General features: G+C 33.2%; 1 protein-coding gene across 11 annotated transcripts in view; it reads left to right on the plus strand.

Moving 5' to 3' along the window:
• ZEB1 (zinc finger E-box binding homeobox 1) overlaps window positions 1-17,656 on the plus strand; it is a 185,575-nt gene that overhangs the window by 49,146 nt on the left and 118,773 nt on the right. For 8 of the 11 annotated variants that reach the window (XM_064591903.1, XM_064591897.1, XM_064591898.1 and 5 more), the window contains one exon: window positions 11,684-11,826. The exons of the other annotated variants lie outside the window; for them this stretch is intronic. Coding sequence is in view for 4 of the 8 variants with exons in the window: in XM_064591897.1 (XP_064447967.1) it covers window positions 11,684-11,826 (143 nt within the window). In the remaining 4 variants the exon portion in view is untranslated. The remainder of the gene's footprint in view (window positions 1-11,683; window positions 11,827-17,656) is intronic. 11 annotated transcript variants of the gene reach the window in all.

A 17,656-nucleotide genomic window follows, 5' to 3' on the forward strand; every position in this document is an offset into this window, starting at 1 on the left:
TAAACTTCATAATGCCTCATGTATGTTATACACTATACAGATCATTTAATAAAATTATTAAGCAGTTTTACATGAAAAATTGCAAAGTTGTAGTAGTTAAGGAGTTGCCTTCTAGAGTCAGACTGGTTGGGTTTGAGTAATAACTCTGACACTTACAAGCTTTGCAATTTAAAGTTGTATAACTCCTCTGATCTTCAGTTTCCTCATCCATAAAATGGGGATAATAAGAGTACATATCTCATAGAAAAATTATTTGATGTGTATAAAATGTCTAGAACAGTGGCCCATAGGAAGTGCTTAAGACCCCATATGTTGTAGTTAACAACAACAACAACAATAACAATAAAGAAATAATTTCCTCATGTCAAAATGTCTTGCCTAAGTCACGAAGTTGGGCCCAACTGAAGTAATTTCAAAATGTTGCTTTAAATATATAGGTATTGCACTACAAAGAACTTTTATCTTTTTTACTGCTAAACAAAATCTCAGTGAAATTCTCACCCAAGTTTTGGGCTCTCTTTAGCAGCAATACAGCAATCACCCAAAGGCCTGCATAGAGTGCCAACTCCAGGGCCAAGGTTATCTCAGCATTTAACCCAAAACTCAGTCCATTCCAAGCATCATGGAACTGATCCTTCTTGTCTAAGAAAGGAAGTAGCAAAGACCTATTTACCCCATGGGAGATAAGCCCAAACCAGATTAGAGTAAGTTTGGGAAGGAAATGACTATGTTGATATTAAGTATTTTTTTTCCTGCAGAAATCTAAACAAAGGATTTCTTCCTATAATAGGTCTACAATATATTTGTAACATTTGTAAACTCAATCATATGTAGCACAACTTGTTACTTTGCTTATATTAGAAAACAAATTTTCTGCCATAAAATAGTCCTATATTACATTACTACTTCTAAATATAATTTGTGAAACTATTTTTTAAATTCATAAAAAATATATTTTACATAGATTTTTACTATATCTTTTAGTTTGATATCCTAGAAAAAATGTTTGTAAGAGTTAAATAATTTTTGCTAAGTAATTCTTGTTGAAAAACAATTTCAGGGTAAAATTTACTATGACATTTTCAAGTCTGCATATGTAAAATGGGATTTTATTTATAAATATAAATGGATTAATTCAATTTATTTATCATAATAAGTGCAAGCAAGTGCTCTAATGAATTGTTTTCAGATTAAATATTTGAATTAAATCTAAAGTACTTCATAACCTAGTTGTTTTTGTTTGTAATGTGGAAGTATTTCTTTCATTGTAAGATGCTGAGAGAAAATTCTTTGAATACCAGAAGTGTAGTTTCCCTTGACCACAATGAGTTTGAATAGGATCAATCAGTAGGTGTCTATTGAAAACTTACTAGCTATCTAGCACTTGCTAGTAATAGTGTCATGGTAGCCTAAAAGAATTATGCCAACACTCTCTTTAGGCCCTAGGAAGACCAGGACCATGGAAAGAATACTTAGACATGAAGCAGAAAATCTAAGACCTAGTTCCTGTTCAGCTACTAATACACAGAGGGATCTTAGATATAAAACCTATTGAAATTGTGAGGCCATCATAGCATCTCAGTCTCATTATATATGTTATATGTATATATAACATATATATGTGTATATATGTGTGTGTGTTTTGCCTCTATATGTACACATATGTATATATCCATCCTAAATTGTTGCACTAAATTGAAATAAAGAGCTAAGACTTCATTAAGTTTTTTAATGTCCAAATATACAGAGTAAAGAATTCTGTACTATAAAATATTTTACATTATTCCTTCAAGTGAAAATACATTATTGATTTTTACATACTATTTTAGGACTTCTCAAATATTCTCATATAAATTATGTACTGTTCCAAAAGTTCACAAGGGGAATGTAAAATTTCTTTAGTCTGCCTAATTTCATTTTTTAAAATATTTTACTTATTTATTTGAGAGAGAGAGAACTCAGAGGGAGAGAGGGAGGAAGAAGCAGACTCCCCACTGAGCAGGGAGCCCGATGTGGGGCTTTTTCCCAGGACTTTGGGATCATGACCTGAGCCAAAGGCAGATGCTTAACCGACTGAGCCACCCAGGTGCCCCTAATCTGCCTAATTTCAAACTGGATTTCCTTGCTAAGTGATTCATTTTTTTCTAAGAAACATTTTCAGTAGGTACCAAATTATTTTTTTATGCCATTGACTCACTTTTTATAAACCAGTTTTAAATAGCTACATCAATCATTACCAACTCTACTCTTTGCAGCATTATTAAGACTTCCCTAGTTCTATAGCATCGTGAATACTCAGATTAATTTTACTAATTCATTAAAAGACTAAAGCATTTTAAATTAAAAAGTATAATTCATGTGTACACAAACACACCCACACACGCACTTGCTTGCTTTGCTAAGTGATCTCACTGACTCACTTAAACACCATTCACTGCTGCTCAAGAGGAGAGGACTAGTTGGGAGTTGCTAATTGAAGCACCACATTATTAGTGTTGTAGAGGTCTGTGCCCTGACTGGTTTTGAGTCAGGTGAATGTTGGGTGGAAAATGTTTTATATATATACTTACCGTAAGAACTTGTTTAATATGTTTATTGAATACTAGATGCTACTATAGTCATAATTAAAATAATTTTTCATATAAAAATCAAAGAATTAAAATAGATACCTTTTTAAGCTTAATAGAAGATTTAAGAACACCTACATTGTGAGTTACTTCATTTTAAATGTTAAAATGTTACAAAGGTATTGAAAGCAGACTTTTTTTTGGACAAGAATAACATTTAAATGTATGAGTTATTTGGAAGAAATACTAAAGCAATCATATGAAAGAAGACTAAAATTTATAAGAAAATAGAATTAACAGAAAAGAATTTCTTTGGAGGATTTGCTTTGGTGTTGTGTGGAAAAAATTCTTTTTTTTTTTTTTTAAGATTTTATTTATTTGACAGAGAGATAGCGAGAGCAGGAACACAAGCAGAGGGAGTGGGAGAGGGAGAAGCAGACTCCCTGCCGGGTAGGGAGCCCAATGGGGGACTCGATCCCAGGACCCTGGGATCATGACCTGAGCCGAAGCAGACGCTTAACGACTGAGCCACCCAAGCGCCCGTGTGGAAAAAATTTTTATACGTCATTAAGCAGTCATTAGTACAGCAAAAAGTCAAGAACCAGCAAAAATAACCTAATTGCTATGAAAATAAGATGGCAAGTAGACAATCCCATCTTAGGCTGTAGAATTCTTTTTATGAGGGGAAGAGCACCTGAGGACTGCTTCTCTGTGATGGAGGCGCATGGCTGCGCGTGTAAAGGGCTCATGGAAATCTTTCAGGTTTAAATGTACTTCTGCCACATACTTTACCCATGAGAAATTCACTTAAATTTTTAAGAGAAGCATAAAATCCAAATATTCCTATGGATGTTAAAACTTTTATCTGTCATTCACTTGAATACCTGAGTACCTACTTACTAAATGTGAAATATTGTGCTTTTATACTTAGCGCAGTGAGGCTGTAACACACTGCCTCCTGTTACTTAGGTGAGACCAGTCAGTCCCAGAGAAGGGAATATCAGTTGGTTAAAGAAGGGGTCCTTTGAATATTGGAACAGTTTTTGAGAATGTAGACCCAGCTAATATGTATCATTAAATATAAGAAGGCAGCAGCATGAGTTTATTGAGATTTGAAGGAGGTAGGAAGATATAAAAATAAAATAATTTACCTTGCATTGATTCAAGGTGCCCTACAAACTAATACCTTTTGTTTGTTTTGGGGGTACAAATTATCTTTTCTGAAATTTTGTTTCCTAAATTATTGTTGGACTAGAATTAAAATTTTTTTCTGTATAGATGTTTATATACACAGTAACAATATAAGCAAGTCTAATTTTAATTGTTTTTTTAGTATAGTTCATGTGCAGTGTTACATTAGTTTCAAGTGTCCAGCATAGTGATTCAACAAGTTTATACTATGCTATGCTCAACTCAAATGTAGCTACCCTCTGTCACCATACAGTGCTGTTGTAATACCATCTACTATGTATTATTTTAAAAAATTACAAATGACAGAATTTTTTTTTTTTAATGACAATGACTTGCCTGGGAAATGACCCTTTGTAGAGACTAAAATGCTAGTATTAGCCAAGGCAGACCCTTCCTGGTTGTGAGGAACCCAGGAAAACAAATTCAGTGAGTTAGAACTTAATCTTGGTTGAATGCCTTTTGTGTTTAACAGTGGATTCTTTTTTCTTTACATGTTATTTTATTGAATCTCTCAATAGTTCTGTCAGAAATATGCTATGATCTCTCTTTTACTGATGAGGAAACAGATTCAGAGAAGCTGAGTGACTTTCCCAAGGTCACACGGCTAGTGTTCAAAGTGGTTTGTAGGCCAAATAAGGCAAAGTCTAGAAAGCATTCATTGCATTTTACAGCTAGAAGACCATTTGATGATTCAGTGAAGTGGTGGGGGCATAAGGCTGACTACAATTGCTTTCAGAGTAGATGAGGACCTAGGAAATGAATAGAACAGGTATGGGCTATGTCTGGGAGAATTCTGGCTGAGAGGAAGTAGAGGAGGGCTCAAATAGGTAATTTGAGATGCAAAGGAAAGGTGGAAGGTTTGGATGACACAAGTGGAGGTTTTGCAGAAAGGCAAATGGGAAAAAATTAATTTTAAAATGAATCTTTTAAAACGCGGGTGTATCTGTTGCCAGTCACAGGACAGTCTGTCATATCTTTTGCATTCTTGCTCTGTATGGATTGTGAATGTTTGGTATGCAGTAGGGTAGTAAATAACTGTTCCATTTTTACTTTCACTAGAATATATTTGGCTTATTAGTGATGTTCCTAGGGCCTGGATTTTAAAAACTTACTGTAAAAAATTTCAAACATATACAAAAGAAGAGAGACTAGTGTAATAAATGCCCTCTGTCTGTGGCCCAAATTTAACTCTTTTATTTTAACTCTTTACTCCTACATTCTTCAGTATGCATTTCTTTTTTTCTTAAAAAAAGACATTTTTTCTTATGTAAATAGAACACCTTTATGACATCAAACAAAATTAACAATAATTATTTATCACCTGACATAATCTCCCTATTCAGTTTCCTCCACTTTTGATTCCAAAATGTCATGTACCATTTGGGTTGTTCATGCAGATTGCACACAAGATCCATATAGCATTTGGTTGTTAGGACTCTTCTCTAATTAAAATGTCTTTTCTTCTCCTCTTTCTGTTTACCTCCCTACCTCCTTTACCTCCCTCTCCGCTTTTCTTCTCTCCTTCTTCTCTTCCTTTCTTTCCTTCCTGTTCGTGACTTATTAAAGAAACTGAGTAAGCTCTCCCATGTCATACTCCCATTCTGGATTTTTCTGTCAGCTTCCCCAGTTAACTTATTTCTCTAACCTCTAAATTACCTGCAAATTAGAAGTTAGCTCAAAATACTTAATTAGATTCAGGTTCAGCTTTTATTTTGGTGGGGGGAGGGTGGACAGGAATACTTCATACATGGGACTTCTCCTTCACACTGTATCACATCAGGGAGCATATAATGTCTACTTGTCATGCTCTTAGTGATGCTGAAATTGGTCTGGTGACAGTCCAGTCTCTCCAATGAGAGGTTTCCATGAACCTCTCCTTTCATTGTTTCATCTCTTGCTGATTGTTCTCTGAATCAATTCAATCATTAAGGTTTGCAAGATAATGAATTTTTTATCTGCCACTCCTTCCACATTTATTAGTGGAAATAAAGAAGAAATTCCTCTATAAAGAAGAGATTCTATAAAGAAGAAATATCTCTTATAAACTATGGCTTTTGGATTTCCCTGACATAGTTCATCCTAGAAAGAAACCTGGTGCTTTTGATATCTCTTAAATGCCTAGTTTAATATCCAAGAGTAACTTTAGATAGAAGAAGTACATAGCACTTAAGTACCCATGTAATTTTAGGATTTTTATAGAATAAAAGTATTTCTTATGTGATTTTCATGAATATTGTCAGTATTAGAATAACTTTGTATCATCAACATATTCAATTTTGATCAGATTGGGGTTGGGACCTTTTCCGGGTTCTCCTTGGTCAGATGTACTGCTTTGTGCTAAGTTATGGATGATAAGTTGAGCATCAAGGAATAGGAAACTTCATTAAGTCAGCAAGCTAAACAGTATCACCTAGCAGAGTAGTAGCATAGGTGGGGATGATTTTATATTGCTATAATCATAAACTCAAGAATGAAACAATCACCATTTTTATTATTTTATTCAATAATCACCACTAACTCCATTTTTATTTAACACTGTCAATGGACAAAACCTGAAGAAGAAGAAATAAAACCAAAATATTTCATTTTTAGGTGACATGATTGATTAGGAAAATCTATGGCAGTCAGCTTTAAAACCATTTATGAAAAATAAAACTTTAATGAAGTACAGAATACAATGTATCTTTACATTGGTAATAATGGAAATAATGGGAAAGACCCAACTCAGAATTGTAACAAATCAAAATATAGTACCTAGCAATAAATTTGAGAAAGATGTTAGACTTTTAGAAAGAAACCATTAACATATTTGAAAATATTTTAAGATCAAATAAATGGAGAGAAACTTTCTGAATCATGAGAATATTGGCAAATTGTCTATAAGTAATTTATAGATTTCTGGGTTTACTTTTAACTTTCAAAATTCCTAGTGATTTATTTTAATTTTTTAAGACTTACTTACTTATTTAGAGAGAGAGCACAAATGGGAGAGGCAGAAGGAGAGGGAGAGAGAATCTCCAGCCGACTCCCCACTGAGCCCCACATGGGTCTCAATCTCAGGACTCTGAGATCATGACCTGAACTGAAATCAAGAGTCAGAAGCTTAACTGACTGTGCCATCCAGGCATCCCCCTGCCACCAAGTGATTTATTTTATAGTGATTCTACAATGAGGGGAAGTCTCACCCTACTATGTATCAGAAACTTTTTAAAGCAACAGTGTCTAAAACAGTGGAGTGATGCAGGAATAGATAGATATGTAGCCCAGATACTACAAGAGACCTCTCTGCCCCTTGGCGATTTAAATATAAACTTTTCTTGACCCTGACTTCCTGGTCAGTGAGAGTTAAGAGAAATGCCTGTCGTCCTGTGACTTACAGGATGAGATTTCTGTGCTTGACTAATGCACCTCATGTTTCTTGCTTCTGCTTGCATGCCATCCTGATTTTTGCCAGTGCCAATACCAATGTGAAATCAGGTCCTTTTTAACTAGTTTCCAAAACTTATTTAGCAGTTTGTAAGTTTAGAAACTCTTGAGTAGGTGACAGAACCAGCAGAATTTTTTCTTGGTCTTTGAGCAAAATGTTATTGTCCACATCCATGCCCTCCTTCTACTCATACACTTTCCTAAATTAATACAGTTGCTTTCTTAAGGAAATTCTGAAGATTAAACCTTTCTTCCATTTTGTAAAACATGGATCACTGCAGCATTATTAGGAATCCAAAATTAGTCCCATCTACATATAATAACTGAATATATGATAAAATATTCTTTCCTATAGGAGAGGCCACTTAAAGGATATTTACTCAATAGTATTAAATAGTAGTCTTCAGTGGTGTAACTGCAAAACTGATTAGACAAAAAAAAAATTCATCCATACTTTATATAACCATAGGAATTTAAAAGAAAAAGCATAGAAAATACCTTTACATCTCATATTTGATGCATTAGTGTAACTCTCCAAGGTGTAAAGATGTACTTGAATATCTAAAAAAATTGTTTGACTGAAATAATTAAAAGGATCACAGGAGATTGTAGGAAATCTCTGCATCAAAAGTTACAAAGAAATGATAATAGCTTTAACAGTTTTATATTATTGCAGAATATGCTAATTTAGACATCAAGATCCTAATATATAAATGAGAAAAAATATGACAGATTAAGAATATGAAAATGAATATGAATAATAAATGCAAGGGAAAATATCTACCCTTATACTTATCACAAAGTTACAAGTAAAATGACTTTCCATGGTTTTTTCATTGTATTAAAGGAACTAAATTCTTTAAAAAGAAATCTAATATTGGCAAGATAAACAGTGATACCAAACTCTTTTGGAAGGTAATACCGGGAGTATATGCTGATAGTCACAGTAATGTTCAGATATTTCACTCATAGGAATTTAGGAAATAAATATTGTGCTAATTAAAAGTCATAGATATAGAAGAAAAATGCTTAGAGACTAATTATAGAACATCAATGTAAAATATCATGTTGTCTTTAAATAATTATTTTTGAAGATTCTAGCACAGTTGTCCAATAGAACTTTCTATGTTGATGAAAAATTCTATAATTTGCACTGTCCAGTATGGTATCCATTAGCCACATGTAGCTACTGAACATAAGAAATGTGGCAAGGGCAACTGAGGAACTGAATGTTAAGTTTTATTTCACATTATTTATGCTGAAATACTCACGTAAGGCTAGTAGCCATGGTATTGGACAGTGCAGTTCTAGAAATATGGAGAAATGTTAGGTGAAAATAAGTTTATATGACATGATTACAAGAATGTAAATAACTTGTATGTACATAAGGAAAGTGATATTCACAATTAAAATATCTGTTAGGATAGAAGGAAATGGGTGATTTTTTTTTAAATGCTGATTAAAAGATCAGGTGAAAATAATACACCACTCCAGCACTGTGCTACTCAGTATGGTACCCACTAGCTTGATGTGGCAATTTTCATTTAAACTAAATTAAATAAAATTAAAAACTCAGTTCCTCAGTCACACTAGCCACATTTCAAGTGCTCAATAGCACACACGGCTAATGTTTACCATTTAGACAGAGGAGATTATAGAACATTTCTACCACTGCAAAAAATTCTATTGTATAGTTCTGTGGAACTGATAAAAGGAATGTACTGCAACAAGTCATTTGATTATTAGTAATTTCTAAGGGCACAAATGAATTAAAACTGGAAAGTGAACTTAGTGAAAAAGTATAAGGAGGAACAGTGTTGTAAGACCTTATACATGTAACTTAGATCAGCTTTCCGTAAAATATGGGCTGCAAACTAGTGCTGGTTATACCAGTCCATGACTAAATGCTTACTCTCAATTTCATACTTGTTTAGAAACTTTTATAGCAATGTGATAGTTGTTTGTCATCCAAGCACATCACCTATCTTATCTCATTGAACTGATCTAGTTATTAATGAAGCTACCTGTAGAGTTCTATGTAGTATAAGCTGAATATTAGTTTGGAGCAATAGTAGTCCATGAGTATGGGTCCCCAATGGGAATAAAAACAGTTCTTTACTACAAATACCATGTGATTTCACTCATATGTGGAATTTAAGAAACAAAACAGATGAACATAGGGGAAGGAAAAGAAAAAAAGAGAGGGAAGCAAACCATAGAGACTCTTAACAATAGAGAACAAACTGAGGGTTGCTGGAAGGGAGGTGTGTGAGGGGTGGGTGAAATGGGTGATGGATATTAAGGAGGGCACTTGTTGTGATGAGCACTGGGTGTTACATGCACCTGATGAATCACTAAATTCTGCTCCTGAAATCAATATTACACTATAGGTTCACTAACTAGAATTTAGTATAAATTTGGAAAAAAAAATTTAAAAAACAGTTCTTTACTATAGGCAGTATGAGAAACATTGGTCAAGATGAAGAAGAGAAAGGCTGCTCAGGGCAATTTTTTAAGGAACCTAAAGTAGTTGTTAGTATAGCTTAATATATACTTGCAAGTGAAATTAAAAATTGAACACTAGATCTCTGAATGTGATAAACTTAGACTTCATCCCTCCTGCTAGTAGAAATAAGACCAAAGATTCATTCTTCAATAATGTGAGTAAAGATTTTAAAGGAGTTCTTAGTCAGTGCCTCTATTTTGGGTGTCCTATTTTCCTCCTGGGTATGGAGGAGATTCAACTAGCTAGCCGAATCTTTTCCTTTTAGCAAAATTTCCAACCTAGTGTTTTCCTTTACCCCTTCTAAGCTCCTTTTGGCATACTGTTACACTTAGTTCTTTGTAACTCTTTTCATCTCTTCCCCACAAAGTTAGTTTCAAAGGCTTGCAAAATGTCCCAAATGAGAGAATTGTTTTAGACTAAGCTTCTCACGTTTTATTTTAAAATTTCCTTTTTTCACACTTAAGCTTAATTGATTCCCTGATACAAGATATTCAATTGAATTATTTGTGAAATGTGAAAAGCTTTTTACTACTATAATTAAGGTATAATCTGTTAGCTAAAGCATTGTTTTAATGATACAGGGTAAGCATAATCCTAGATTTACTACCTATTTTTTTAATTGTGGTTTTGGCTGTACATTAAATGACTGCCTATTCCCTAAAATGAAATGCCCCATATGGGCTGTCCAGTTTGTTTTGAGGACCAATTCCACATTTGTGAAATTTGGGGTCAAATGAAAGCAAGTACTTACTATATAATAGTTATTTCTTCTGATTTTAGTGACCTTGCATTTTGGATTAAAAAACATATACATATTCAGTCCTTCATCAATATGATTGATTAATCTGTTACTGATTTTAGCATTTCTTCTTTTTCTCCCTAATTTATCAAATGTGAAAAGGGCTAGAAAACACTTGAAGGAAATCAATCTGTTTTCAGTAACAGTCTATAAGTAACAGAAAAAGAAATAAATGAATAGTGTTCAGCATTTCTTGTTTAAATTTTGTGTTTTTTGAGATTGAAAAAACTGTACATATTTAAAATATATATAAATATATTGATAGAATGGCATCTTCTGATTTCACTTTAATATTACGATTTGCTTTACTTAGGCAGAATTATAGATAATCATATTATTACTTGGCTTATGTAGTATAGTATCTTCAAAAGATGAAAAATAATACTAATGTATTAAGAAAGCATGTTCTTATCTGTATTAAGCTTATTTTGTTTGATATTTGGTAATATTATTTTTAAGATACAGTGTATGATTTCCTGATCTGAACAAAGTATTCCATTTCTTTTTAGGATTTGGGTTGTAATAGATTTATAGCATTTTCTCATAAATATGTTAAGGTACAGCATTTTAAAAACATTCTTAATATGTAGTTAGAGGTTTACATTACTAATATTTTTATATAACACGCTTCAGACTCCTTAGAATATTTGTAGACTTCTAATTGTTTTATTTTATGCAAGTATTGACCTTGAGAATATTGACTAACAGGTTAATATTCTTTTGTTCAAATTTTTTTAGTGCTTACTATGTTTTAGGAACTATTTAAGGCTCTTCAGATAATCAGTGTTAAAAAAAAAAAAAAGTCAAAACCCTTTTCCTCTGGAAGCTTACATTCTAGTAGTCTTCAATGAATTTAGCTTTACTGATTTTTCTAATGGAATTTACAAGTATGATCATTTGGCAACCCAGGATTTCTCTGTATTTTTCTCAACTTCCCAACTGATAATTCAGTGCTGGGGTAGAAGTTTAAACTAGCCACTTGAAGTTTTGGGTTTATGGAGTAGTGTTTGGAGTATGCAGTATTCTTTAGGGAAGATACTCTTTTTTTGAAAGAAGAGAATGTGGTTTTGAAATACTCATGATTTTATCTAATTTCTTTTTTTCAGAACCTACATTTTGTAATATATAGGTAGATAAACTTGAACCAGATGGTATGATCTCAGTATAATATTTTACTCTTCTCTCCTCCTTCAGGAAAATCTTTAACTTCCACCACAAGAAGATTAAAAAGAGGTCCCTCCTGCACCAAGAAAGATCTGCAGATCTTTTTCAGTGTTCTTGGAGGTGTGGGGTGTGAGAACTTGATCAGTTTGTGTCAACCACCTTGTTCTCTAAAGGTAAGCACTGTGTAGTGAGTGCACACTCATGGGCCCAAGCTCCTAATGCAGGTCTGGTTTTGGAATGCTCCATTGAGGGTTTGAGGCCATCAGCTTTCCTCATAGAAGGATGGCCTAGGCAGCCACTTGTGGGCAAGACATCGCACACATTCATCAAGAGATGGTTTTCCTTGTTTAGAAGTGAAGCATGTCCTAGAGATGTATGGGTGTTTTTTTAAAAAAATTCCCAATTATAGTAAAACTTGTCTTCCAGTTCAGCCTGCATTTAAATCAGTTTAATAATTGCTGTGGTTGATCCCTCATCAAGAACTCTTCTTGGATGTCTTGAGATTTACATTCAAGAATTTTGAAGCAGTGACAGTGTTTAAGCAGTCTCGTGACTTAATAGCTTAAAGTGATATAAACCACTCTGAAGAGTTGCTTTTCATGATCTTTTTGAAGCTGTCTCTTACCTTTACTTCAGAGAAAGTCCCTTAAACCATTTTTTAAAATATGTATTAAGCTTCAGAAAGTATGGAAGCAAAGACCTTCTTAATCTTTAATTGCTTATGTCAGATCCTAATTGAAAAAAATTACTTAAAATGAGCAGTTTTTTTTCCTGATAGCTTTTTCCTTTCTTTAGGAAATGAAGAAATATACATTGTTGGTTCCCTGAGGGAAACCTCATAAAGGATAAATAATGTCTCGCCTTTATTTCTAAACTCTAGTATCAGAAAACCTTATGGTTCTATTGTACAATGTATTGACACCTCCCAAAAAGACCAATCTTAAACTAAATTGTCATTTGAAAAGCATTCATTTATTATGAAAAAGAACAGGAGCATGTTGATTTTGAAAATACCAAGATTAAAAGTAGGTTAGCATTAAATAAGAATAATTTGGACTGCCACCAAGAGACTAAATGTCTAACCAAACATTCATGTTATAGTCACCAGGATACTATGGTATTGACAATGAGGATTTAAAGTGCTGATAAAGAAATTAATTGGTCCACATCTAGTTTCATTCATCTTTTTTTCTTTTTCTTAAAGCTCTTAAAGTGATCTTGGAAACTTTAGTTCTAAAAGACATGAACTATTCATGAAGCATTAAATTTGGGAGAAATCTGCTGATTTTTGTCTGGTAGCCCTGTCTGGTTTATGATAAATTTTATTGTCTTTTCAAAATACTTGTACTTCCTATATCTGTATAATAAAAGATATTAAGGAGAAAAAAAACTCTTTGTTGTATTTGCTGTTAGAATGGGGAAAAAATGCAGCTGAGACCTTTTTTGAAAAAACCTTGAGAACAAGGTTACTATTTTTTATGAAAATAGTTGAGGAATTAGAACTAGTCCTGCTTATTGTAACTGTAGGCAACTTTAAAAGATCTAAATCTTCAAAGTAGATATGATATAGGTTATATAGTGAAGACATAGAGATCACTGAGTATTTGGAGATAATCTCTCTATATAGTTCTTTGGAATTTTTATTTGTGAGAGCATGTTAAATATTTTTAACCTTTATAATAGCATGGGACAAAATAGATGAAGGCATTAACTCTTTGAGCCAGTTGAGAAAAAAAAATTGAATTAAAAGTCAAACCAACTGAAAATGTAAGGTGGGATATAAGAATAACTAAATTATTATTTGGTACCTAAAGTATTATTATAGCTGAATTTTTTTAATCAAAAAACCACCCCATCTTTTTAAAAATGAGCTCTTACAATAGTATTGGCAATACATTTTGTAAAAGGAAAAATTCATTTCACCATGTTAGAACTAGTGTTCTAATTTCAGATCAGTTACGTAGCATGAATATATAAAATGGGGACCACTGAGATCTTGCCTTCTGTATCTAGAGTATGAAAAATAAGATCTTTTTTTAAACAATTCTTATTAATAACTTATATCACCTCCATTCATATTAGGCAGTAGAATAAACTATTGTTCTTTGATTTTGATGGTATATAGGAGTGAAAACCCAACATATTGGCACTAAGGAATTCATCTCTTGGCATTGGAACTAGGATCTGGAGAGATTTTATTTTTATGTATACATATATATATACTTAATCATACACACATATACATCCTATATTTATTTCTTCTTTTGAATTATGTAAGAATGATTTGTCAAAGATCAGATTTCCGATTTGTCTCACTAGTACTTAGATGCTGTGTTTTGCTTTTGTTTTTAGAGTCATAGCTAATTCATAGAAACAGTCCCTACGAGAAATTTAGTTTCTTTGGTGTGATCATGCTCCCTGTCTACTCTAATAGCTAAAGGAAGGTGAGAGAGACAGCCCTATGTTCACCAGTGTTGATTTTTTAGAGAAGGAACAAGGAAATTCTAGCCCAGCCCTCTCCTTGGAGCCATCTAGACCAGCACTGTTCAGTAAAAATATAATACAAGCCACAAATACAAGCTGCATATAAAATTTTAAGTTTGTTTTGTAACCACATTAAAAAGGGAAAAAGAAACAGGAAAAATTAATTTTAATTACATTTAAATTAACCTAATGTATCTAAAATATTATTTCAACATGCAATCAGTATAAAGACTTACGAGATTTTTTATTTTTATTCAATGAAATACTCAAAATCCGATGTGTATTTTACACTTAGAAAAATTTTTTATTGAACTAGCCACATTTCAGGTGCTCAAAAGCCACACACGGCAGTAGCTACTGTATTAGACGGTACAGGTCTACGCCAAGGGTGGAGCTCCCCTTTTTGCATCATCCATGGTGAATTCCACTGGGTAACTGTAAGCTCCCCTAGTTTAGAGTTTCCAGATTTAACAGAACACAAAAAACCAAGAACAAAAGCAAAACAGGGTGCCCAGTTTAATTTGAATTTCAAGTAAATAACAAGTAATTGTTTAGTGTAATTGTGACTCATGTTATACTTGGGACGTACTTAGAAAAAAATGATTTATTTGAAGTACAGATTTAACTGGGCGTCCTGTATTTTATATGGCAATCCTGCCCAGTTTTAACTGAGTGGAAGACATCATCAGACTTTCCTAGATACTTGTAGGACTAGAGCAGAGAATCTCTTCCTCTGCAGAGGATTTTGATAACCAAACCCGCCCCCGCAAAATCAGTATGCAAACCAGAACTACTGATAGCCCATTTCTTCCTAATTCCCTAAGATGTTTAAGACAGATGGGCTTATATCACAGAGACTCAGTCCTTACAAATTTAAACATTTTGAATCTAAACTATTACATTAAGCTGTAAGGTTTATGAAATTTTATGACTTGAATGATTAGTCACTTGAGTTTATAAAATAGAAACTGTCTAACAGCTTATTGCTAGTATCACATCTTACGAAAAACATTTCACCCTTGGTGACCGTCTCGGCAGTTTTCAGTGTCTTGGCTATTTCAAGTTATTTTCCCACCATTGGTTTCCACTGCAGCTGTCACATCATCTTGAGTTGGCAAGCATTAACACAAAATATTAGGTTGCTAAATGCCAGGATAAGGCTTACTTTACACGGCAAGTACTTAAGTACTTGTAATTCTGTGCTCTGGTGTTGATCATTGGACCCTGACCCAGTCGACACCCAGTCAGTTCTTAAACCAGTCTCTCGTTCATCCTGAGGCCTTCTTTTCCAGAACAGCTTTCCATTTGTATTTTTTAAACATTTTTAATGTTCCAGTTTTAGCACCGTTTTGAAACATGTAACAATTTCTTTAGGAGTAGCTGTATCCCTCCTAACCTCTAGAAAAGAGACCATTTATAATTCGTGTTCTCTAAGGACAGTAATTACACCAGCTCCACACTCCCTCTCAAGGGGAACACTTGCCTTCACGAGGTGAATGACTTCAGGTGTCAGGTCTTCGTTACCAGCCAGGCAGGTAGACCCAGCCGCCAGTGCGGTTGGGCAGTTGAGCAGTTCAGTTCCAGCTATGGCGCATTCCAAATCCATTCATGCTTAGGAGAATGTACCCAAGAGTGTGGATATGTTTATAATTACTGCATTTCCTTCAGAGAACAAGAATTACAGGTAAGGTTTGTTTTTTTGTTTGTTTTTTTTTGCAGTGATCCAAAAATTATTTTTAGATAAGAAATTTAAGGATTTGAAAATATTACTCTTTTCCCAAAACAGTCACCTAAAATATCTCAAATATAGCCTATATTATATAAAAGTTTTCTTCCTCACTCTAAGAAGGAATTGAACCTGGAAAGGAGGGGAGTGGGAAGAGACAACTTATTGTCATTTGAAAGCTGTGAAAATCACACATTTCCATGTCTAGAAATATCCTCGGTTTATGTAAGAATCTTACTTTGCCTAACTTCTAAGGTCTAAGGTATGAATTATTTTGTCAAATTAACACCTACATCTATATATAGGGAAGGTGTTCAGCCTTTGTGAGCTAATGTCTTTAACAGCAGTGAGTAAATTAATGAATTGTGTTTGGGTTTTCACTTTTATTCTCAAGTCTGACTGCCTTTGGTTTAAAGGCTTTAACCTTATTTCTGAAACCAAAATTTAAAGCTGCTGCAAAATACCTTAAAACATAGCTCCTTTTTTACCCAATGATGTTTGGATGAGCTTTAAAGGGTCTGTGAATTCCCTGAAATTATACTAAAATTTTGTATGTATGTGTTTTTTGCTGGAAGGAGTGTACATAATTTTCATTCTATTCTTGAAGGGCTTTGCAACAAAAAATTTGGTTAACAACCACTGATCAAGTCTAACATCATCACTTTACTGATAAACTGAATTTCAAAGAATATGTTATTTGCCTTCACTCATTTGAAATTTAATACTTGTAAAAACTAAAGTTTGTTTCTTAAAAAAAAACAAACAAACAACCATTGTGCTTGTTTTTAGAAGGAAAAGCTTTACCTTGAATTAATTAAACTTGAGAAGACCAGCCTAAATAGGGACAGTTAACTTGCTACTAGTTTCTTCCATTCTACCCTTTGACTAGAATCTTTATCAGTTGTTACATAAACATGGCCTCTCAACACAGTATGAAACTGTGTGATAAATTCTTGAAGATCAGTTAAAGAAAAAGGAATTATCTATTATAATTTGACTCCTACTTTTTTCTCTTTTCAAATGCTTTATTCAGAGAGAGTAACTAAAGCTCAGGAAAATAAGTGACTAATGTTATTTTGAGAGTATTAAAAAAGCAGTTAATTGCTTTTAGCAGTTAATTGTTGGGACTCCTTCTGGACCCTAGTTAAAGAACTTCTACAGTAGACTGTGCATACCTCACTCTGTTTTTCAGTGATAGAGTATTTTAAGGTCATTCTTTTTTATCAGAAGATGTTTTTATTATTACAGTAGTACTTTAGAAATAGTAATCAAATTCTATATTAATTAAGGAAACTCATACTTCTTTCTCAAAGAAAATACCATTTTTTTCATTTTTTTTACTTTTCATTTTTTTTTTCCTGGTACTAGCTAGGAAAGTCTGCCTAATTCAAGATTTAATTAATTTATACCATTAATTGAATATTAAAAGGAAAAGAAATTTGAGGGATGATTCATAGAAAGCAGTTATTTCCCAAAAGGAGCAGAAAAGAGTAAGACAACTTAGGACACTACCTATATTTTTTTATTTAAGTTTAATTATACTTAAAGATTCTAAAATGCATAATATAAAGCTCATTATAGAAAATGGCATTGATTTCTGAAATAGATTACAGTTTTGGGCATTATCACTCAAGGTGATTATCTGTCACTTATGCTCCTCTGCCTTTGTAGAAGGTAACTTTTGAAGTGAGCCAGATTTTGTTTTTCATCCAGGAAGAACAGTTTGTATATCCTACCCAATAGGCCACCTATGTTACTTTCTGTGGGTAATTCTAACAAATAAAATTTTTATT

Source organism: Mirounga angustirostris, unplaced genomic scaffold, assembly GCF_029215605.1.
Source record: "Mirounga angustirostris isolate CCGP_5_RB_7025 unplaced genomic scaffold, mMirAng1.0.hap1 SCAF_5, whole genome shotgun sequence".
NCBI lineage: Eukaryota > Metazoa > Chordata > Mammalia > Carnivora > Phocidae > Mirounga > Mirounga angustirostris.